The 25,066-nt window shown below is 37.6% G+C and overlaps 1 protein-coding gene across 2 annotated transcripts in view; it reads left to right on the forward strand.

Moving 5' to 3' along the window:
- The window catches only part of DROSHA (drosha ribonuclease III), a 71,892-nt gene that overhangs the window by 4,514 nt on the left and 42,312 nt on the right, over positions 1–25,066 (forward strand). For both annotated transcript variants that reach the window (XM_068396297.1, XM_068396298.1), the window contains 11 exons: positions 2,182–2,274; positions 3,254–3,485; positions 4,388–4,529; positions 7,663–7,817; positions 10,885–10,965; positions 13,060–13,146; positions 13,254–13,340; positions 16,351–16,422; positions 18,001–18,082; positions 19,790–19,864; positions 23,292–23,461. In XM_068396297.1, the coding sequence (XP_068252398.1) occupies positions 2,182–2,274; positions 3,254–3,485; positions 4,388–4,529; positions 7,663–7,817; positions 10,885–10,965; positions 13,060–13,146; positions 13,254–13,340; positions 16,351–16,422; positions 18,001–18,082; positions 19,790–19,864; positions 23,292–23,461 (1,276 nt within the window). The remainder of the gene's footprint in view (positions 1–2,181; positions 2,275–3,253; positions 3,486–4,387; positions 4,530–7,662; positions 7,818–10,884; positions 10,966–13,059; positions 13,147–13,253; positions 13,341–16,350; positions 16,423–18,000; positions 18,083–19,789; positions 19,865–23,291; positions 23,462–25,066) is intronic.

The following is a 25,066-nucleotide window of genomic DNA, read 5'->3' on the forward strand; positions in this document are numbered from 1 at the left end:
AAAGTTTAAGTATCTAAATATTTATCAGGGTACCTGGATCACAGGCTCTGAGCTTTCTTGTGTCATGTGTGAAACTTGAGTTTACACATAGTGCTTGTGGAAATGAAGCCCCTTTGATTTAGATATGCCGAGATTTAATTGCAGAACTTTAGACAGCTGTATTAAAAAAAAAAAACCCAAACCTTACATTCAGTAAATTTACTTTGATTTCCAAAAGAGGATTTTCTTAATGAAGCTGGCATTAAGGCACTGGCATTTTCTGTGTGATGAGCTTGTGGAATTTTCTGCCCTTTGTAGGTGACTCAAATATTTACCATATCATTTCACAATTTATTGTTTAGATTTTAAAGTTCAAGTTTTGAAAATGAATGTTTTCAGCAGCTTCTTTCTCAAACATTTGTGGATTTTACTGCTTGAGGCCAACAGCTTCCAGGTCTACTTGACAATGTGTCTGATTATTTTGATGAGAACTGTTTGCTGGCCTTGGTGTGTTTTTAGCACAGCATCCATCTCCCAAGCAAATCGGATGGCATAGAATATGCTCTCTCTGAAGACTGAAATCCATGCTTGAACAAGGCACAGGCAGAGAAGGATGAACGGGTATGGGGAAGAAAAATAGATAATTTATATGAACTTTGTGCTTTGTAAATTTGCTTTGTATTTCATGTTATGCATATGGAAACATACATATATACGTTCATAAATAATCTTGACTCATGCTGTTAGCCCACCAGACCACCCGAGGCACATATTTATAATTCCTTGTGTATCAGCACTCATTTACTAGGACATTTGACAGAGATGCAAATGATTGTGGGCTAATGAGTTGTCAGCTGGTAGCAGAGTATGAAAACTGCCTGTGTGATCTTTGCTGCCTCATGTACATGGTAATTTCATAGAATCGTTTTGATCGGAAAAGACCCTTAAAATCATCAAGTCCAGCTGTTAACCCAGCACTGCCAAGTCCACCACTAAACCATGTCCCTAAGCACCACATCTACATGTCTTTTAAATACCTCCAGGGTTGGTGACTCAACCACTTCCCTGGGTAGCCTGTTCCAATGCTTGACAACCCTTTTGGTGAAGAAATTTTTCCTAGTATCCAATTTAAACCTTCTCTGGCACAACTTGAGGCTGTTTCCTATTGTCCCATCATTTGTTACTTGGGAGAAGAGACCGACACCCACCTCGCTACAACCTCCTTTCAGGTGATTGTAGAGAGCAATAAGGTCTCCCCTCAGCTGCCTTTTCTCCAGGCTAAACAACCCCAGTTCTCTCAGCAGCTCCTTGAGACTTGTTCTCCAGACCCTTCACCAGCTTCGTTGCCCTTCTTTGGATGTGCTCTAGCACCTCAATGTTTTTCTCGTAGTGAAGGGGCCAAAACAGAACACTGTTCAAGGTGCAGCCTCACCAGTGCCAAGTACAGGGGGATGATCACTTCCCTGCTGCCACACTATCCTGATACAAGCCAGGGTGCTGTTGGCCTTTTTGGCCACCTGGGCACACTGCTGGCTCATACTCAGCTGGTTGCCAACCACCACGCCCAGGTCCTTTTCCGCCAGGTAGCTTTCCAGCCACTCTTCCCCAAGTCTTCAGTTAATTTAAAGCTCTTTTGCCCCAGAAGTATGTGTGGGTTGTCAAGTTCTTCGTGTGTATGTGCAAGTTGAGTCTTGTAGATGAGATTCATAGTTTCAGCGTGATGCAGATTTTCTGTGTCTGTCAGTTTTTTGTGTGTGCTTGAGGTGGCTGTCAGGAAGAGAGGGCTTGCCTGAAACCCTTGAATGACTGCTGTGCTTACAAAGTTATTGTGCATGGAATAGTTTTTCTTTCCCTTCCTTGAGGCATTAAGAATGGTTAAAGATACAATAATCTTACACTTTGCCATTTGTAATAGGAGAAGAGGAAGAACGGCAACAAGTCGTGTGGTGAGTTTATATAAGTTACCTCTGTCTGGTATGAGTTAACCATTGTATTGAGATAGACATCTTTATGACAAAGGCAGAGGAGATAGGTCTCTTACAAATTTCTGGAAGGTCAGCATTAAGAATGTCTGGGTTTAGCAGTCAGCACGTGTGTGTCATTTTGTATAACGTGATCTCAGCTGCCTTCTGTGCTCCTTTCAGGTGTGCAATGTATGAAATGCCAGATTTCTCTTTTAACTTACGTTTTGAACTCTCCAAGGGAGCGGGAGAGGGAGAGGCATAGGCACCGTGACAGCAGAAGATCACCATCACCAGACAGATCCTACAAAAAAGATTACAAGAGAGCAGGAAGGTAAGGAAGGTTACATTCGTTTTTTTGTGTATGTGAGGCTCTGTGCATCCACACATGTGAGTTTTTGTGTATGTATATATGCGTGCATGCCTGGTTTGAAACTCAGAAAAGATGAGTGTCTTAAATTTATAACCATCTGCTTACCCGTGCAAATGTCAGTTATCTCAAGACTTTGTAGAGTTAGAAAATAGGATTAATCTCTGGGGAGAGGGCTTCAGTGCTGTGTGCTGAAGGCTTCTGCTTACATCTGCTTCCAGTCTGTAAAGTACCAAGACTATTTAAAGTTACTCTATCTTTAAATCATCTCTTAGGAGCTTTTTTTAATATTGATGCTCCTTTCCTTCTGAATCCTGGATAGTTTAAATCAGTGCAACATTATTGGCTTTGTAAGCAGAGGAGATTAAAAAAAAGTAGTTTTCCTACATTCAGCTTTTGAAAGCATTACTCTTTCAATACATAAGGAATATCCCAGGTTGTTCAAAGGAGTGCCAGAGTTAGAGTAACACAAGCAGTATGGCTTCTCTGTAATCCTTCTGATAAAACCCTCATTCTTTTCTCATGCAAGTAGTTTGTGGGCTATGTATTAAAACTTCCTTATATTGTAACTTTTAGTCGTGAGTGATGTGTCTTTTAGTTTTTAGTGGTGAGTTTCCAACTGTGGAACAAAATTAAAAGAAAGTCACTTAGAATGCAAGTAGGAATTTTAATCCAAAACAGCATGTATTTTTTCATTCTAATTCTTGAATGAGGTTTAAAATACAAAAGCACTTTCAATTTTAAGTCATTTTTTATATTAGGTCAGAACTACAAAGTACTCTTTATGATGCAAGTTAAAAGCAGGAAGAGGCAATTGGGTTTTGCTGTAATTCATATGATAAAACGATGTACTGGTCTGAAGCAAACTATTTGTTTTTCATTATAAAACTGTCACTGTTAATATAATAAAGAGAATTCCTTTCATTTGCTTTGTCCCACCAAGTCGGTCTCCAAGCAGAGAGAGAAAGAGACCCCGATGGGAGGAGGACAGAGAAAGGTGGTCTGAGAACCAGAGCTCCAGCAAAGAGAAAAATTATACTGCTCTCAAAGACAAAGAATCAGAGGAGAATGCATCTGAAAAAAATGAAGAGGAAGATGAGGAATTACTTAAGCCAGTCTGGGTTCGCTGTACCCATTCTGAAAGCTATTATTCCAATGACCCTATGGATCAAGTGGTATGTTTGTGAGAGAGCTCTACAATTACCGTACACAGTCCTTTATTAATTATTTGATTACTTGATTAATATGAACCCTTCAGTAGGATCATGTTTTGTGTCATTTAATCCTTCTCTCCTCCCAACCATCTCAGTCTTTTAACCCTGTTAAGGACTTTATTTGTTGGTATTCTTCTCTGTTTTCATCAGTTTCTTCTGTCTGTTTGCATTCAGATTAGTGGTACATGGAAGAGGGGTACTTTTTTGTCTCCAAGAGGGAAGGGTGTTTTTTTTCCATTATACATGTATTTCAGCAAAGATGGCTCAAGCACTGTATATTCCCACAGCCTTGGAGAAAATTTTGTAAAGAAGCAGGAAGTCAGGATTCTTTGTACTTGACAATAACACTTCCTGGTGGGGTTGTGATAGACAGGGGTAGGTTTCTGGTTTTTTTGTGGATTTTTTGTTTGTGGTTGGTTGTGGGTTTGTTTTGAGAATGACATGGAGAGTGAATTCATGGTGATTCAAAGCAGGCAACAAAATGAGCTGGGTTTTGTTTCTTGTGTGTGATAAAATTCTTTTTAGTTGCAAAATACTCTCACAGGTCTCCTGTTTCTTCTAAACATGTTAAAAATCAATGCTGAGCTGTACTAAATATGCTTAGCCATAGTTCTGCTTCATTAGGCCAAAGGTTTGATGATAATACACCAGCAAATGAAGTCATTTCTCTGCTAATTCACCTGGTGGAGCAATGTAATGGTATGCTAAAGCCTTAACAAGTATTTCCATGTTTCACGGAACTGCACAGATCTGTCTTTTTCTCCCTCTTGCTTTTCACCATAGAACACTGGTGCATGTTGTGTTCATGTGCTATTTCAACATTGTCTTTTGTTGTTGTTGTTGTTCTGTTTTTTAATTAACAGGGGGACTCTACTGTGGTAGGAACAAGCAAGCTCAGAGATCTGTATGAAAAGTTTGACGAGGAGTTAGGAAAGCGACAGGCAAAGGCCAAAGCAGCCAGGCCACCGTGGGAGCCACCAAAGACCAAGCTAGATGAAGATTTAGGTAGGCAGAAATGATGAAAAAGCTCTGAAATGGAATAATCTGTAATTAATCTGTTTTTGGCAGTTTTGTGTGTATTCAATAATGTTGGTAGGTTAATCTGTCTTTTTTTTAATCCTTCCTTTGTGTTGCGTAGCCATGGGAGTTTTACTGTTGCTTTTGACTGAAGAAGAGCTAGATTCTTTACCCAGAAAGCCTAAAGGAAAATGGAGAGTATCCAGTACTGCCTTATGCTAAAGTCTCTTTTATGGCATGAAAGCACCCTGAGCACGATCAGATAGGCCAAAGCATGGCACACAAGAGGCTTTGAGGAGCTCCTGGTCTTATATTTCTAAAAAGGAAGCAAGAATAGTGGTGATAAACTCATAAGGCTGCTTGTTATGGCACTGAGTTCATCTTTCTTCTGGATTGTATTTTGGTTGTGCAACTCTACTTACTATGATCTTATGCAGAAGTATCAATTTTCAAAACATAAATTATATGCATTGTCATGCACCACGCATATGGATCTTGCAGTGAAATAGGTCTGCTAGTTGTTATCAGTTATTGGGGAAATACTGGTTGAATTAGCAGGGTGTACTGTTTGGTAGCAATTTTGTCTACTCAGAAGTCAGTGAAAGCTATTTTTCTTATTTTGTTTTGTGAGAACTGTTAGCTGTTCTTTTTATCATTACAGCATTTCAGTGTTTCATAGTGTGTTTTTTAGTCAGTTGTATTAGTTCAATAAATTCTTAGGCATGTCACAATAATTTAGATACTCTGGGCTTGCTTTTCAACTGATGCTCATGTTTGCCTGTTAAGCTGCTTCAGACTCTCACATCTGAGCTTAGTAACTCTTTAAAAATCACATATCAAAATTTCTAAAGTTGTAACACAGGTATATAATGACATGATCAGTTACATGCTGGCAGTATGAAAAGATACAGTAGAGTTGAAAGAAAAAAATAAACACATTAAATAAAATGTGAATTCACTTGTAAAGGAAACATCTTTTTTACGTTTTTTTTGAACAGCGGATTTGCACATATTTAAATTAACTCAAAAATCACTAGCAAAGTTAACTGTAGGGTTTTTCAGGAGGTATATTTTCATGTGGATGAAGCAAGGAAAAACCTGCTACATTCAACGTACCTGTGTAAAGCTTCACTTCCTCAGATCTCTGCAGAAAGAGTTCCTTTGCTGCTCCAGGCTAAAATACGATAGGGCCAAGAGCAACTTCTCTGTGTTTCTTTTCCCACTGTTTCTGGAGGACCCGGAGGCTCTGTGTCTGTACAGGTCCCCTGGGCTGACCTGGTGTCTGTGCCAGCTTCTCCTAGATACATGCTTCTATGGTGTCTAATAGTTTGTCTTATTTTGTACTTAAGTAAATGCTGTCTCTGTTCTGCCTTGTGTTAGCAGTAATTGTGTACTGTAGTGAGATAGCAAGGCACTCCAAGAGCACTTTTAGATCATGAAAGGCTGATTTCAAGGCATGAAATCGAAAAGTTCTGCACTGGTCTTTCAGAACTCCAGCTTACTCTCACAGGTCCCACACTCATTTTGCACCTAAAACTAGAGGTACGCAACTAATTAATGTTTATCAGAGAACTTTTAAAACTCAAGTGTTTGTGAATATTTGTAGGAATATATGTGTATGCGCATTCAGACAAAACTTGATTGCAGCTGAGCATATATGACCTATGTAAACTATACGTCCCAAGGATATATTTTAATAACACTTTATGCTGGATTAGAGACTGTATAAAAATACATCTTGATTTTAAAAAAAAAAGAAAGAAAAAATGGAAACGTATTTTACTAGTAATATTCTCTCATTTTCTCTCTCCCTCTTTTTTCTTTTAACTAAGGAGAGTCTTGTATTCAGTAAATACACATATTTTACACCATGATTTCACAGTATTTCAAAGCACTGACAGTGTAGTAATGTTTTCTTTTAAGTTAAAACTTAGAAATGAAAGAAATGTTTCATCACTCCTTCCAAGAATAATAACCCTTACTTACATAGTGCTATATGTCTTGGCTATGAAGGCATTTATTTAATTTGGAGCTGAGATCTGTGGAAATGAGTGACATTACATGCATAAGGAAGGGAGTCACTTGTAAGTACCACAGGAGGTTAGAGATATATGAGATCAGGCTCTGGGTTTTTTGTGGGTTTGGTGGTGTGTGTGGTGTTGTGTTTTGTGTTTTTTTGTTTGTTTTGTTTGTTTTGTTTTTTTTTAATTAAGTCCAGACCCTTATTAACATTACTTTGACAACGCTACAAAGGCGACATTTTAACAAGTCTGAGACCATCTTCTGTTCTTTTTTTTTTTCTTAGCATTGCTCTCCCCTCTGATGTATCGGGAAAATTGTTTCAGTTCATACAAAGAAAAATGTCTTGTTTAAAAAAAAAAAAGTAAGAAGGAAAACTCACAGAAAAGGCTTCCAAAAAACTTATGGCTGGATTCGCTCAGCTAGTAGTTCCAGGTTTTCTTCTTGTCTGTGGTTTCTAACACGTGATGATGAATTAATTAGAAATAATTGATTTTGAAAAATTAGTCTAACAGTACATGTTCTATAATAATTCTATCCATATGTGCTGTTTTGAAACTCTTAAGTAGACAATATCCTGCTACAGACAGTAGTATTTTTAGGTAAAATGAAATTAGATGTAAGCACTTTGCTTATAGCAAGCAGAATTAACTTTTAAACAACAAGAGGTTCTGTTTAGCTCATTCTAGTGACCTTATGTGTATTCTTTCTCTTTTCTCTCTCTTTTTCTTTTTTCCTTTTTTTTTTTTTAAATTTTACTGTCATACTTGTGTTGGTTATAGCTCTAAAATCTTCAATGTCAAGTAACTGAAATTGCTGTTCTACAACTGATCAGTGGTGCTCCTGGACAGCTGAACAGCAATCTGATGCGTGCAAACAGATGCCGTTGTTGTAGACATTTGATATCCATAGCATTTGCTGTCATCTTTAATTAAAAATGCAGTTGCTGTCCCTCTTTTTGTTAGAGTGAATGTCATGCACAACTTTAATAACTTGCAGTGTGCCACAGTTAGTTACGTCATGTTAGAGAATGCATTGCTGCTGGGGAAGAGAGCGTGTGGAAGTGTTTTTCAGATGACTTTGTTTTCCCTGTGTGAATCAGAGAGCTCCAGTGACTCAGACTGTGAGTCTGAAGATGACAGCAGCTGCTCTAGCAGTTCAGATTCCGAAGTTTTTGACGTCATTGCAGAAATTAAGCGTAAAAAAGCACACCCTGATCGTCTTCATGAAGAGCTGTGGTACAATGATCCCGGACAGGTATGGTGAAAGGAAGAAGTACTGTGTGTCTGAAAGTCATTCTCCTCTGTAGACCTAAAATTCTGCATTGTTGTCAAACATGCTGAGTGACATCCATTTCAATATTCATTTTTTACCCCCCTTTTCCTCTCATCTTCTTCAAAACACTTCACTTTTGATTTCAAGAGTGTGGATCCAGCTCATGAATCCTGGGGATTATTCATCTGGAATCATGTCTGACAGCATTGATAAAGCCTGAATTGCTAACAGTGTACTGATGCTGTCCTCTTAGCCCTGAGATAAAGGTACACAGATGAATTCAGGGATGGAGAAAAGGCAGCATGTTTACCTCCGTTACAAATTTTTCACCTAAAAGCTCTCAACACATAATGATAAATAATGTTTTAAATATGCAGCTAATGCTCCTAATTTCTTGTCTAATGGTTCTTTTGTAATTGCACAGAGATTATAGTTCTCATTAAATGTAATTGCTGAGCTCATGAAGTGTTGTTTTGAATATATACATTGCACAGAAGACTAGTTTTTGTTTGCAAATTTGCCATCTTAATCTTTCTTATTTCCATATTTTACAGTCTGTTCTAGCTCATTGTTAAATGGGATCTCAGTAAATTTATTTTACTGGCACTTTGTGTGATGCATGAGTTTAGCATGCAACAAATCATAATGCCAAGAGGTACTGCAATGCTTATTGCCGCTGTGGTAATTCAAAGGTCTGTTGAATATTCTGTTACAGACTCATATTTATGCTTCTAGTTAAAAAAAAAAATTGTCTGAGCATAGCTAGCTGTTTTTATTTGTATGGAAAACAAAATTAGCGAACTGTTTAGGTATTTAACTGAAAAAATTGTGTAGCTCTTGGGCACACTTCAAAGTAATGTTCTAGGCCAGAATATTGGCTAAATAAGAAGTGAAATAACGGTAGGATGAATAGTTTGAGGAATGTGTGGTTTATGAGTTTCCTGCTGAAAAGCTTTCTTTCACAAAAAAACTTATCTTGAGACTGATTCTTCATCTGTGTTGAAGGGGCTGGAATCAGGTCATGGTGAGCTTGTCGGTGCTGTACTACTTCTGAGTAGGTTTTATTTGAAAACGTATGGTGTCCTCCTGGGTATTTATCTGGTACACCAAAATGCTTTCTGACCATCACTACGTAGAACAGGAATGATTGCTGTGCACAGTGGCACGTACAAGTACACCGTCTGACACGTAACTGGATTTTTAGGATGGATCTTGCTAACCATTCAGTCTGAGCAGTGTGTTTGTTAGTTTGGATAATCTCCAGACAGTTGCCAGAAAGTAAGCTGTTAAAGCGATGCCACCACAGAGGCCTTTTGCTTACAAGTGTTATCTGTTTGTGTTGCCCTGTTGATCAGAGGAAGTTAGAAGCCATTGCCTTAGTTTACGTAAAATGATCTTTCAACAGCTTTTTATCATCACTTCATGGTTGATTTTCTGCATTTTTCCTATGAGTTGTATCATTAGGGACAAGACAGATAGTGTCTGACTTGCTCCTCAAGTCCTGGGCTTTACAAGTGCTTCATATCTGTCAGTCTCAGTCTGTGCATTTAATGTAATAGAGGCAGTGTTAGTGCTGAACAGTCCTAAGAATTAAGGATGAGATTTTCAAAAGTAAATGATGATTATTTTAATAGCCTCAGTAGACCTTTTTGAGGAGTGATGAGCAATTTGTTATTGACTTGCATTTTTTTACTCTCTTCTGTCTTGTGGCTTTATAAGCCAGTGAGGAAGTACGCTTTTACCTATAAGCGTGATTCAATGTCATTGAGCCTGCACTTTCCTCAAGGGTCTCAGAGTGTGGAAAAAATGCATGAACAAAAAGCCATCATGTCACTCTTGTTAAGATTGCGTGACTAAGTTCCCAAAGGAGTGGAGAAGTGCCCTACTTCTTGCGTTCCTTTGCAAGTACACGCTGTGCCAGTCTGAAGAAATTGAACTGAGATGAACATTCAGAGAATTAACATCAAAACTAAAAAGCTGTGTCCCTCTCTCAACTGTCTGAAGACTAAATTAACAACAGTTTGGTGGTTCTTGCTTCCTGAGGTATCTTACCATTTTATCTATTGTATGATGATACTGTTTAGCCCCGCCATAGACGCTGTTTACATTTTCAGACTGCTTATAATGGCATGGAAAGTTCTGCTAGTTTTTGTATTGCATTGCAAAGTTGTTGGGCTTTTTCTAAGTCTAAAAAAAAATGTTTCCGTTCTTGGATTCAAACTGAAAAACTCCATTCAAGCCTGGGGTTGGGAACTTCATTTGTTTTGCTGGTTTGGTTCTGTTTTTTGTTTTTTTTTTTTCCTTTTTTTTTATTGTTGGATTTCTGCAAGGGGCATGATGTTAAGAGCAGAAAGCTTTAGGGTATTGCAGTAATTTATAGTCTGCATTGAACTTGGTCATAAAAGTGAAAAGAAAGACACTAGCTTTATACCATGTGCAGTGGCCCTTTTTGGTGTAGCTACTTGATGCACCCACACAGAATACTGAAGTGGATATTTTTTCGCCCTTCCTCTTTTACTGATCTGTTCACAGGATGGATTTGAAGTGTTCTCATTAGTTCCTTAAAGTACCAAGTAAAATCTTCAAAGGGTCTGCTTTGCATACTTCGGGTGATAGCCTTGCCACATGGCAGAGGGTTTAATCAGGGATGGGATTTCAGTCAGTGAACTGGGCGGAACTGTTTGAACCTGGAGATTTCAGCGTGTAAATATTTGCACGTGCATGTTTAGGGCCTGAATTTCGTTTTAGGCAGACAGCGTGGTGTTTGTATGTGTAAGAAATGGAAAAGATGTATATGATAGTAGAGTGGTACAATTCTGCTGAGACCATTTTTTCATCTCATGCTTCTGAAACAGTGATGAAGTTCTAATGCTATTGTGTAGTTCTCTTACATTAGTCTATACTGTTTTCAGTTTTATTGGCTTAAGAACATCCACTTAATCTAAGCATGACAGGCTTTTAGAAGCCTCAGCGCTCCAGGCATTAAAACCAACATACTTCTCCAAAACCATTTTTTAATAAAAACAGAATCCTATTTTGTTTTTGACAGATGAATGATGGACCTTTGTGCAAGTGCAGTGCTAAAGCCCGACGAACGGGAATAAGACATGGCATTTATCCTGGTGAAGAGGTAAGTAGTTCTAAGAATTGCAATTACGAATACAAACTTGCTGCTGTAAACCCATACTTGAGTTGATTTGAGGGTTTTTTTCCCATGATTTACAGGCTGAGTAAAAACTCCTGTGTGACTTTAAATCACTTAGTTGTGTAACCTCATATTTAAAACACAATACCAGTAAAGAAAGCTGCCTGAAAACTTTTGCCTGCATTTGTTTGGGTTGTTTGTTTGTTTGTTTGTTTTTGTTGTTTGTTTGTTTTTGTTTTGTTGGTTTTTTTGTTTGTTTGTTTTTGTTTTTGTTTTTTGTTTTTTAAAGTTCCTGAAATGCAATTACATCAATACAAAAAAACTTGTGGTCAAAGATCTACCATTTTCAAGTGGATGACTATGTTATGAGGGCCCTCTTTGTGAAGGGATTGCTTTACAAGGAAGAGTAAATAAAGTAGTAATTCTGCTGCTGACAGGAGCAGGAAGCTTGTCGGGAGGTGTTCTTTCCTTAGTACTAGAGCATGCCTGCACTGCAAGCTATCAAACGGTTTATTAAGTTCTTTCTGAATATGTGATTAGAAAAAATTACTCCATCAGCTTCCTGAAACACATTTTAGAATGGTAGTGCCTTTCTTTTGAAAAATGTTGTTGAAATAGTGTTTGGTTATTTTCCTTAGAAATACTCATTTGTACAGAGCACGCTTCATGATCAGTATTGTTTCTCGAAATAAAAACAGTGCTTGGACCACCTCAAGCTTTTTCATTCTAAAAAAATTTGTTGTTGTGAAAGAATTTGGGAATGTTAATATGTAGGTTTTACAATTTACATTTGTAATTTTTCTTGAATAATTTCATTTTCAATATACATTTTTACATATATTTACTGAAACATATTTTTATTTCTCTGCAGTTAAGGATTTGTGAATGTTTCTGTGAGTTATTCCATTTCAGAAAAATGGCTTTGGTCTGAAGCTTACTATAAATCGCTCCGGTTCAGGATCAGTTCCTCCCCACATTGTCTCTAGCAGGAGAAAACTGATATATAAAATTTGCTGTGTGAAGGCAGCTGCTCCCTGGAGCAAGGCCAGCTCGGAATTTGAGGTTTCAGAAAACCTCCTTGGATATACAAGCTTTTAAAGTGTCTTGTAGATAAACCTGCCTAGCTTTAAACTAGCTGGTTTATAACTGTCTTGTCGCAGCAGTGAGAAGCTTAATTTGGGGCTGAACAGCCAGAATAATTACCCTACCTATTGAATGGGTTTTGCAAAGTTCCCGGAGCTACATAGTGGTGTAGCTATCTTACCATCGCAATCAGTCCAACTTTTGTAACACTGTTTAGAGTAGTACTCCGCTCGCTGCAGTGATTTTTTTTTTTTTCCTCGTGCAGACAGATGTATTCTGAGCAGGCTGGTGGCAGCCTCTGAACTGCAGCAAGTTGGATGTAGGACATAGGAGAAACTGGTTTTGTCAGTCTGCTGAGGATTTTTAGGTCTTTAAACTGGACTACTTCAGAACAAGCTGGAAGAAAACATGAATCCCAGGCATTTGGTGTTGCATCAGAGTGCGTGGAGGGCTGGCTGCCTTTGCACCTTGGAGGCAGGCATTGCAACCTGCTGGACAGAGCAGGGTTACCAGAGCTGCCTCTCTCCTGATAGACTAATCTCTTCAGGCCCCAGATTTTCCCCAAGCAGATGAGCTGATAGCTGTCTCTCTTGATAAAATACTTTGAGATCTTCTCCTGTGAGGTCCAGGTTCCTTTTTGTAAGCTTTCGAAATAAGTTTCCTGAAACAAATTCATATAAAAGAGGAAATTAGTCTGGTACGTAAACGACTAACTGCTGTGTGTAACAAAGATGGAGAGTCAAATGGAAAATGAAAAAAATTACAGCAATGTTTTTCACCATTTTTTCCTTTTGAATAGCTTTAAAAATATTTCTGAAAGTGAAAATGTAGATAAGGCCACACTTTCCCTATTCTCAGAATGCTTAATTATGACTACCTGCTTTTATTGAATTTTTCCTAGTGCATATTTCATGGCTATTAGAAATGCTTTATTCTCTCTTTTAACCTAAATTTGCCTTGACTTTACACATAATTGTACTTATCTATTTCTTTAAGCCCATTAAACCATGTCGCCCCATGACCAACAATGCTGGAAGACTATACCACTATCGAATTACTGTGTCGCCTCCCACAAACTTCTTAGTAAGTACTTTATAAATAACTCTGACTAGGACTCTAATTTTGTTTTCAGTGATGGAAGTAATACTGCTTTTTGCTTACTCTGTGGTGGTGGTGTTTGCTTTTTTTAGACAGACAGACCTACTGTTATTGAGTATGATGACCATGAATATATCTTCGAAGGGTTCTCAATGTTTGCACATGCCCCACTAACAAATGTAAGTATGTTCATTACTATATACATGGGATTTGTTTGGAAGGTAAGCTGTTTCTGCCCTGAAGTAGAACTTCTCTAAAACAACGATACATGTGTGTTACAAACATCTTACTAGCACTGGGGACAGGGGAAAGACATTTGTACTAATGAGTCTTGTGTTTTTTGTCTTGACTAATTGTGGTAAGCATTGTCTTCAAACTGTGCCTGAGACTATGATGTGCATCAAAGTAATGATTTTATATGTTTCACAGTTTGGAAGTGAAATAAACCATGGAATAATTTGTTAAAACTGGTAATTGGATTTAAATTGGATGAGGAGGTTTGTTTAAGTTGGAAGAGTTTAAAAAAACAGCAGCAAAAAAAGGTTTCCCCTTTAAGTGACAAATGGACTTTTTTCAGAGATCCACTCTAAAGGGATTTCTCTCTTCTAAAAACTTACCTAGATGTATCCACTACTTTCTAACATCTGTTCAGCTTCTTCAGGAACTAGGCAAGTTATGTTTTTGATTAAAAGTTATGAGTATTTAAAGGCAATTAATTTTATGTTTTGAAAACAGATATAACAAGAAAAGGACATGATTGATACCTGACTGCTCTGCTTTTCCAATATATGCTGAGTTAGCCATATCTGAATGAAAAGCATGCAAATACTTAATATCTGTACACTTGAAGATTTTTTGTCATCTTGCTATTTCAGGAACTGTTTTTTCAAATGCTGTAGTGTTTGTTTGTTTCCTTGGTTTTATACCTGTTACTAAGCACACCACCAATGCAAAACCCCAGTATAGGAATGGTTATCAGTACAGGACTGGGATGTAAGAATGCTGGAACTGAGAGGCACTGAGAAGAAAGTATTTTTTTCCTGACAGTTTCCTTACATAATACATATGGCAACACTTTATTTTCGTGAGCACGGGAAAGGACTCTTGTTGACAAGAAGTCAGTGAGAGAGTGGAGTTCTGCCTGTGGTGTGACAGTGTGAAGCACTCATGCCTGGTACCATTAACTTGGCCTTGGGTTCAAGGCAGATTTGTCCCAAGGCTTTACATTTTCACTTTGCAAATGAGCAAAAAGGAACAGTTTTTTTTTACTCCCATTAAAAGGATAAGGAGACCACGTTATCTTTATAATTTTTGTGTCTACTGCATTACAGGAAGGCAGATAGTTATGGAAATCTTTTCTATACAGAGAACAGGGAAAACTCCTCTTGTCTGACATGAGTAGTTAGTGAAGACATTGAGCTTACTCTTACTGTAAAGTGCATGTGTTTTTTCTCATTCCAAATAGGGGAAGTGATCAGCAGCAAATGATTACTTTTTTATGATGTTGAATACAAAGCTGGATATACCTGTTACTAACAGGTGTAAAGCCCTTTGGAAGGAGTCTCTTGTTGTCTTGAGATGATTTTTGGCAACATAAAAACTGCTGTTTGAGAGACATTTTGGAACATATTTGATAAAAAAGGAGGTGGCAAAGGGTAGCAAAAATAGAGATCTGAACACCAACATCTTTAAATGAACCAAATTTCTGTAATTTGAAAGCTTAGCTTTTCACAGTGTTAGAAGTCTTATTATTGTTATTCCTATTACTCAGTAATAATTGAGCAGGTCAGATATTAGGGAAAATGGTTAGTACAGTCATAAGAGAAATTATAATTTTCTTAATATAACTACCAAAACGGTTTTATAGTACCAGCCACATGTTCCTTTGCTATGTATTTGCTTGTGTACATGGAGCTCTAGTTCATGGAGATTTTGGTCATGGTCACTTATCTAAAGCATTCATTTTCTATTCAATACAAAGAAAAATACCCCAGGCTACTGAGTTTCTGAATCAGAATATCCTCTCCTAGTTGAACTTATATGTTAGAAAGTGAGCAAACACTCCCTGTATTTTTATTTTTTTAAAAAAACTGTTGATTTAAATATGACAGGGATTCCTCTCTTCAGATTCTACATGGGAGATTTGACTTCCAAGGTTTTTTTATTTTTGTATTCATATTTAATATTGTATCAAATTGTAGGAAATGCAATTTTTTGTTTGCTTGTTTGGTGTAGCTTCTTAGTTTATCATGCAGATATCAACAGATTTTTGTAGACAAAATAGTCATATGTTTGGCAGTGGGCTGCAAGAAGATGCAAGCAGAATATTCCACCTCTAAGTCCATTGATTTCAGTGCAACCCCAGCAGTGTTCAGGTATTTGTTTGTGTGCTTATCAATGCAAAATAACCTTGGGTTGCCTCACTTTCACAGACCATTGAATTGTTTTAAGATCCTTTTATGCTTGCAAGGCCAGTGAATAGTAAAGCTTGCTAAGAGCTGTAGATGTGTAGGGTAGGATTAGGCATTTCTGTAGTCTGTTAGAAATTTAGCTTTTTCGCTTTAAAAAATCCCATTCAAAAAAGGCAAACAAACACCTTCAGCAGTTCATAGACTTCACAAACAAAGGGACCTTTTTTCAAAGGTGAAAAAAAGGAATTAGATGTTTGGCTTACTAGTTAGTTGAGTGAACTTCTGAGAATATTTATTGGGTGAAATTATTATAAACCTATAAATTTATCCTGAAGTTCTTACATTGTTTTGCTATGACTTAAAGCCATATTTCAAGACAGCATAGCTAACAGAATTGGCAGTGTGCCTTGAGATCACTATCAATCTGACATGTTGTGTCACCAACAATAAATTCACTTCCAAGTATATGAGTGAGAGAAGATACAGGTCTACTGAGCTTTGCTTTTTCTTCTAAACAAAATTTTGTCTCCAGTAGATGGCATTATTTAGTCTTCCTTTACCGTCCCTTCTGTCAGCCCTGTGTTATTAGAGAGGTGGAGGTTAGAACTGTCACTTCTCTTACACATGCCTGTCTTCCTGTCTTTGCATGATCCCCCAGAGCAGCTGTTTTAGTAAGTGTCCTTTTCAGCAGACAGTAATACCTTTGCATACAAAATTGTATTAACTATACGTTTGATGCTGTATAGTTTTTCATGCTGAATTTCTATTTTCCTTCCAGATTCCTCTATGTAAAGTAATCAGATTTAACATTGACTATACAATTCATTTCATTGAGGAGATGATGCCTGAGGTAAGAAGGATAATTAGTCAAAAAGTCGGAGTGGGTTATGAGTTTTTGATATGCTTAATGGATTAAACTCTTCAGAATCCCATCTCATGAAGTCTTTAAGAGACAGGCTGTGTTCTGAATGAATGGCTGAAAAGGAACTTGCACTCACAGGTACTAGCATAAATCCATCTACCTAGGCTATCATATATTAAAATCAAATAGTAAGAAATGCTTGTATCCATAGCTTCTTTTAATTTTAAATTATATATGTCAGGTACTCTTATCTGTAAGCTGAGTTAGGCATTATCCTTCTTTTACGGATGACAAAAATAAGGCATATGGAGGTGCTGGTTTGCCAGGACCGCATAAGTCAATGGCAGAGCTGAAACTTAATCATAAGTTTGAAGCTCTGAAGATTGCTTATCAGTACTTAATATAAGCTGTTGCCAAAACAAATTTCCGGTGGATACAAACAAAGCGCATTCAGTTAATAATCTTTTTTTTTTATTCCAAATTAATTCCTGGTGAAGCCAGTTTGTGAAGTAAATTGCTGCAGTGGAACAGCACGTGTAGGTACAGAAGCACCCCTGCATACTATCTACAAAGATAGGATCAGTGTTTAATTTAGTCACATATATTTACATTTTTCTTTCTAGTTCTATCTTTTTGTTGCTCAACAGCATCTAAATATATGCAAGAGCCCTGAAATTCCTCAGCAAGATTAACATGATCAAAGCAATTCATTTCTTGTTGCTGAGTCTGTTGTGTTGTCTTCGAATCTTGTTCTAAAACAACAAATGGCTACCAAGCAAAATAAGGAGTCTGACCTTTTTTTTGGACTCCTGGTCAATTGGCTACAGCAATTGGCTACAGCACTACTTGTAGACCATCTTTTCTAATGCATTCTTGCAAAAGAGATGGTGGTGTTGGGTTTGGAATTTATGGCCAGTATCATACACACACAGCTTATATCAGCCTGGCCTGATTTTGTTTGTTAAGGAAAGCTTTTTAAGTTCCTTCATTTCTGAATGAAAGCTCTTTGATTTGGAGGAGCTGCTTTCCCACTTGATGAGAAGAAACTCGTTCTTTTTTTTTTTTTTCTTCTCTTTTTCTCCTCTCCTTTCCTGTTGACTCTTGAGGTCAAAATCCTCAATCTGTGTTGTACTGATACATTGCTATGGAATTCATAATGATATCACAGATGGTGATTTATAAACTTTTAATATGGACGTGTAGGAAAAAGTGAATTACGAAAAAGATCCTTCTTAGAAATATGTCATCTACTTAGCTTACTCAGGTAAAAAGGGTTTCAGTGCATCGCAGATTCATAATTTCTGCCTATAGTGTTGATTTGGGCATTGACTAGAGAGTCTGCATTACAATGCTTTCTTGACAATGCTTTCCGAAGAGATCACTGCGTTATGTTACAGTTAGATGATTACAGAGATATCAATACTGTTTCCAAAGCCCAGTGTCTAGCGGTTGGCAAATATGAAGACAGTGTTTTTTTCATTGATTTATTTAAATATATGTGAGCGGCATTATTTGTGTTACAGTATTATACAATTGTAATTCTGGTTTATTTTTTTCTTTCCCCAGAATTTTTGTGTGAGAGGTCTTGAGCTGTTCTCTTCATATCTATTCAAAGATATTTTGGAGCTCTATGACTGGAATCTTAAAGGTAACTTTTATTTAGCGGGAAAAAAACATACAAAAACACGATTCATTGCAGCTTTTGTAAATAGGACTCTATTTTGTTATGTTCTTTGGTCGAGAAAGAAAAAAATGGGGAGGGGCCTCAAAAGAACAAAGTCAAATGCTGGTTTACATGAGAGGGACAGACTTCCACTTTGTTCTTCAAGAAGATGAAATATATTAAGAGTTCATTAGTGTGGGCTGTAGCAATTAACGTGCACAAACTTGGCACTGTATTCTCGCAGTTTAACTAAATTTCTTCCTTAATCCAAAACTATTATTTTTCATAAACCAGTAAATATTATTGTATGTTTAATATTGCACCGTGTCGTGTGCACGGTATTTTGAAAGCCAAGGTGTCAGGTAGACTATTCTCTCTGTTTTTACAAGCTAACAAACAAGTTACTCATACAGTATTTCTCTACAGTCAACTTACAAAGCAGTGTCATACAGATGGCTGTAGAGGGATAATGTATCATTATTGCTGAATGTTTTTGACTTGACAAGATGAAACTACATGTTTCTGTGAAGACTGTGACAAAGGAAAATTTCAGGGATAATCCTTTCCTTGGTCTAGAAGAAAACCGTGACTATTAAAGGAATTTTGTTTCAGAATCTGTAGGTGTGTTTTGGTGTCTTGATTTTGTCTCTGGAGATGCACTCTGCACTTACTGCAGTTAAACAGAGGAGCCTACAGGTTTTGTACATTTTGTGTAGCCGCCTCTGGTTTGATGCTAAATATATTCTAATATCAATGTTGTCCTTCGTATCACTGGGTCTGGTTGTTCTTTCTTTTTTAACACCAGGTACTTACTGGTTTTCTTTCTATTTTCATTCAAAGCTTTGAATGATGAAATAGGAAACAGAAAAACCACAAAATAGCATCACGGAAATTTCCTTGTTATCCTTGTTGTTGTAACCAAAAAATACCCCACTAATTGGGAGGGACTGATAAACTAGTGCTTCTGTCTGTAAGACTTAAGTGAATTAATTATATAAAACAATGTTTTTGTGTATCACTGTGTGGGGTTCCCACAGGACAACGGTCACGTACTGAACGAGCTATGTCCAGGCATGTCCAGGGGGTGGTAATGGGGTGGTGATGAACTGACCAATCATAATACAGAACAAGGGCCTTGGCTATGAGACCAACAAGATATGGGGAAGTTGAAAAATAAGAAAGAATGCTGCACCTGCAAGATATAGCTTTTTAGCATAAGCCAATCAGAACTAATATAGAGGCGCGTGGACAAAGCATACTAACAAATCATAATAGAAATGACACGCACACGGAGCGTGCACGATAATAGAATAGTATAAATGTACCCTCGGATACGTAAATAAACGAGATCTGCTTAACGGTCATATTGGTCTGCGTGCAGTTACTCCGTGCCCTCTCGCGAGCACCGACATCACTGTTTTAAATAAAACTGTTTTTGTTAGATTCTTTTTATTTTTAAGTTATTGGAGCTTTCTTTGAAGTTGTCCATGTGAAAGGTTTCACTAGAAGTTGTTGCTCTGTTCTTCTCTGCCGTGCATTTTGTTACGTTTCTGATGGAAAATTAGGCCCTATCAAATGTAATCACAGTTCATCGATTTAATCTGTGGCAGGGTTACCTTCTTTTTTTTCTTGTTTTGCAAATACATTTTTGTTCTTAATTTTCTGTTTTGTTGTTTTTTTTTTTCATTTAAGGTCCTTCGCTTGAAAATGATTCTGTTTGCTGCCCCAGATTTCACTTCATGCCACGATTTGTGAGATTTCTTCCAGGTAATGTTTGTAGCTTTATGGAAATCAGATCTAAAAAAACCCAAACCAAACCAAAAACCCAAAAACACCCCCGTCCCCCCCCCCCCCCCCAAAAAAAAACCCAACAATAATGCAAAAACCACATCCACCCAAAAAAACGCACAAAAAACCTTATTGCAGGTCAAATGGTTCAGTCAGTGTAGAGTTCTGGTGCTTCCATTTGAAGTCTTTAGCGCTCACTGGCAGTGTGGATGGTACTCGGAACCAGGATTTAGATGGAGAGGCCAGGTCTTGCTTCTAGCTTTTGTCTCTGTCATGGTGATTTTAGGCAGTGCTGGATCATTCTTGTCATGTCCTGTAATGCAGCTGTGACATTTGGGGAGTGCTATTACCTAATCTTACATGTGAAACTGAATTTCATGTCTCCTCTGCTCTTCAGGATACCGTGTGATTATATTAAAATTCTTGATGTGCAGTTTTGAGGGTCAGCATGATTGGCACCCCTGAGCACATGTTGTTCTGATTGTTTCTTTCTTTACCTTAATGCAAGCTTAGACCTTGCAGCAAATGATGAAAGACCATTCCAATGCAATTCCACCCTAGCCTGCCAGCCAAGGACAAGCTTCAGTGTGGAGCATTACACTCGTTTTGAGTGAACAGCTTACACAGGCATTTAACGCATCCTAAGATACTAGGACAGACTTTCAGTTGATATAAATGTCATGGCTCCATTGAAAATGTGTCCTGCTGAGATCCTGCCAGTGATTGCTCCAGAAGGGTTGTGTGGACAGGAGGATGCATTTCAGCTGCTGGACTGAGGGTGCAGATGAGACATGGAACAGTCTTCATCAAGAGGGCTGTGGCCTGGAGGTGCTCTCTGCTCTGAGCTTTGAAACTTATTTGGGATATTAATTATAGCTGTAGCTAAATGAGGTTTATCTCGTTACTGTGGAGAGTACTGATGGCTAGATGACTATATTTCTAATTGTTGCTCCTTCCTGGATGTACAACACTGTTCAATCAGAAGCAGAGCTCTGAGGCTTGCTAGCAAACATTGATTTGGTTCTGCTGAAGCAATTTATAAAATAAGCCATCAAGCCACATGTGGCTGATTAACTTGACCTCATCATAAAATGAGAACAAGTTTGACCTGCCTGGTTTGTGTAGCTTGAGGATGTTTTCCTGTTAGTTTGGGGTTTTTATATTCTGATTTATTTTAGTTTAGTTTAGAAACAGCTCTTTCTGCGCTGTTGGGTTGTTTACTCATAGGGAGATATAAATCTCTAGAACATTTATTCCTGTGTGCTTCCTCTTTAAGGTTCCCAGCCTTCTAACTCTTTATAAAAATGTCTTTTTCCTGATATTTCTGCATATATAGTTGCCTTTAGCATCTTTATAACAGATATTTTTTTAATCAAGTTTGCATTTTGTATTGATTATTTTTTGAGATATCCTTGGAGATTTTTAATTTCCAGAGAGTGGAAATCTATTTCCTTCAGTTATGTTTGCAGAATATTATTTATCTATGAGTAATCAGTGAAGATATATTGGTGCAACAGATCTCCACACATCCTTCAACTGTCTGTTTAAAGGTAGAAATGAATTGCTGATTTCCCATCCTCTCCACTTTTCTTTCTTTCTTACTTTTTTAACATGGTGTAAAAATACGAGGTTTGGGGTGTCAGGTTTTCTATGTGGATTACTTAGACAGGCCTTGAGGTAGCTCTAAGCTTTGAGCTAATCATATCGGGTTTACTGAGTGCCAGAGATGCACAGCATGCAGAATAGTTGCTGTATTGTATTCATTGTCATAGATTTTTATGATGATAAATATATTAAGGAGTAAAAGACTAGAAAAAAACCCATTTGAGGTCCCAAGTACTACATGTTCTGACCCAGGAAAGGTCAGGTCTCTTAACTACTATTATTCAGCACAGCTATCTATAGCAACCTGTACCCTTCTGGTACACGGTCTTCAGTGAGTAAGGCTGCACTGTTTTTTTTTTTTAGTGATTGTTGGACATGGGCTACCTCTTGTGTAACAGTATAATCTAGTTATTGACAAAGACAGAAGTCTTCTAAACTAAGTCCCCCTTTAATTTCAAGGAAAACCTTGCACATTTAAAAATCTGCCTCTGTAGCTATTTAGAAGTATTTTCTGTTTCCATTGAGGTTTGGGGTGTGTTTTCCGCATTTAAGATTCCCTCTTGGAGTTTGAATGAGGTTAATTGTTCTAAGAGGACAAGTTATATCATTCCCTTTCATCTTTTCTGTACCATAGTGCTGTAATCCCAGCTGAAGCAGGAGAAGCGCTTGTTCCCTTGCGTGTCTTGTAGAGGACATCATCTTACACAGCACTGCTGTTATGCAGCAGTTCTGCAAAGCCTTTCCTCTCTGCCTGGGATCACGTTCCTTGTGCTGTGGCATCATCTCCCGTGTTGCTCTAAGGCTTACTTCTGTTTTTTCTCCATTCCTTTTTTGTGTGTGTGTAGTGATAGAGAGAATGTACTTGGTGGCAGGACCAGATTGCTCCTGCTCCATGGGGAAGGGAAATCAGTGTTTGTGCTCTGTGGGGATGAAACTTGAAGATGCCTCCATACCTGCAGATTAACAGCCTGTTGTTGAAGGAGGGGGTCAGAGAGATTTGTGTCAAAATTAAAGCACTGTAGTAACAGGTCTATCTTTTTACTCATATGAGCAGACATACTGAATTTGAATAGTCAAATGTCTTTTGAGTGGTGGTCTGTCAGGAGTGTCACTCACTCATCTTTCCTCTTTGCATCGTCACATCTGTAACTGGCTACCTGGAGCCAGTAAGATGTGTATTATACTGTCTTCCTTCATTACAAGCCGCCTTTGCTGTGCATGTTTCCTGGGGTCTTGGAAGTATTTAGCAGTTTTCATGTGCCCATGGTTAATTTAGTGACAGCAGACAGCATAGGGCTCTTCAGTCTTCATTACTGCAGGTACAGCATGTAAGCACTACAGATGAGTTTAAAATGCAAGGATAACTTAACTACATTAATCCAGAAGTATCCCGTAAAATTTTGATGTTCTTTAAAAAAGCTTCTTAAATGCCTAAAGGCTTTTTAACTACCATTGTAAAAAGAATGACAAAAGTGCGAAAAGGAAGGCAAAACTGGACAATGATTGTTCTGCCTACTCATTTAAAAGTTTTTTCAGGCAAGTTAAAAACTTCAGCTTTACAGTATGATGAGACTGTTACTCTTGCCACTATTACTGTTATTGCTTCCAGTTTAGCAAAGTGTTTATGCATGTGCAATATTCATCAATAAAACATTTGCCTTTGTATTTGTCAAGTCGCTTAAGCATTTTGCATTTTATTTTGCTCATCCAGATATTTTATGTTCTCCTTATTTTCTCTTTTGCTCATGCTTTAGGAGTGAATATCTGAAATGTGTATTATTTATTTATTTATGTTTTTAAGATGGAGGAAAAGAAGTACTCTCAATGCATCAGATTCTTCTCTACTTGTTACGATGCAATAAAGCTCTGGTGCCTGAAGAGGAGATTGCCAACATGCTTCAGTGGGAAGAGCTGGAATGGCAGAAATATGCAGAAGAATGCAAAGGGATGATAGTTACCAGCCCTGGCATGGTAGAGCAAATAGTTCTGGTTTATGAACAACCCAATGACACATACATGTCTTGTTTCAGAGAGTCTGCTACAGGCTGAATTGGAAAGGGAAAAGATGACCAGTGACAGTTGCAGATTGCTGTAGGAACAGTTCATTGACTTCTTCCACCCTGGGAAGAATTGCACCCTCTGCTGCTCTACTGAAGGGCAGATTTCCAGATGAGCACTGTTTCAATGTGCACCTTAAAAGGAATGGCTGTGTTTTATGTATGTGAAACTAGTTTGTTCCTCTGCTTGCTTATTTTCTCAAACAGTCTTTATGTGCGTGATCCATTCTCTTTTCCCTGAGAATTGGTAACTATTTGCTGTTTTCTCTCATCTTCCTCTTTTGACCCCCTAGGTCTATTTAAAGTACTCTATCCAGATTCTGCCCTGAATATGGAAAAGGTGTTTTCTGCCTATGTTTTTTTCCACACTGTTTCTATGTTGCTCTCACTCACACTGAGGAATTTTGTGTACATTAATGAATGCATCCATTAATTTTCAGTGCCAAGCTTTGAAACCCCTATGGCCTTATTATTTTTTGAAAAATTAGTATTTTAAAGCATATGTTCTCTGAACACAGCTCCTTTCAACTCCAGTGTTTATGCGAATTTAGCCCATTTTTTCTGACTTTCATGCTTAAGAAATGTGGGTCACAAGAATAGATGATATCCAGTAAAAGCTACAGGGTTCTGTTTGGTCAGTATCGCAAAGTGGTATCTTAGTAGTAGGGGCATGTTTTGGACCTAATATTTTAGACTGCCATGCAGCTTTCTAGGTTGTAATACCTTTCTTTCTCTGACTTCATTTTCCTCCTTTGCTCATAGGTCAACTTCATAGCTTTTCCAGAAAAAGTGTGACTTGGTATCATGCCTAAGGAGAAATTTAGTTTGCTAACTGAAAAACTTGTCCCCAAACTGCAGCCAGAGTGACTTCCTAAATCTATTTTTCAAGTTCATGTTTTTAAATCTGTCAGCATTACATTTAGTAAACAGCTTTATAAGCTAATCATAACTTGGGCAGGATAATTTATTTTTCCACTGATTTCGTTCTGAGTGTTTTCGTTCTGGCTAAAACTTTCTAAACCAAAAGGAAAACAGTATAATCTGTGGGAATATGAAATACAGAATACATGTGAACTCTCACTATGGAAAATTATCCCTGAGCTGGTTAAAACTGAGGGCTAAACCATAATCTCATAATAGAAACTGTTAGACAGCCTTAACTGTTTAACTTAACGTTGCTTGTGGTTTCTGTGATACAAGGTACATGCTAGTGCACAAATCATCAGTATCTGAATGGTATACGCTGACATAACTTCAGTGGTTTTGCTGAAGATATGCTGATTTCAGCTGACTGAAAACTTGCTTTTTTTTAGCATGAAGGAACGCATATATGCTCCTTCCTTGTGTTGCTGAACTGTAAATGTATGCACAAGGCAGTGCAGTTTGTGAGTGTTAATTTTGAGATTTTGTGTGATTTTTACTGACAAACTTTGCGTTATACAAGATAACGTTTTGAGATGTGCGTGGACATCAAAATAGAGCAAGCATAAAAGAAATCTGCAGCACTTTGAAATGTCAT

The sequence above is a fragment of the Nyctibius grandis genome, chromosome 3 (genome assembly GCF_013368605.1).
Source record: "Nyctibius grandis isolate bNycGra1 chromosome 3, bNycGra1.pri, whole genome shotgun sequence".
Classification (NCBI taxonomy): domain Eukaryota; kingdom Metazoa; phylum Chordata; class Aves; order Nyctibiiformes; family Nyctibiidae; genus Nyctibius; species Nyctibius grandis.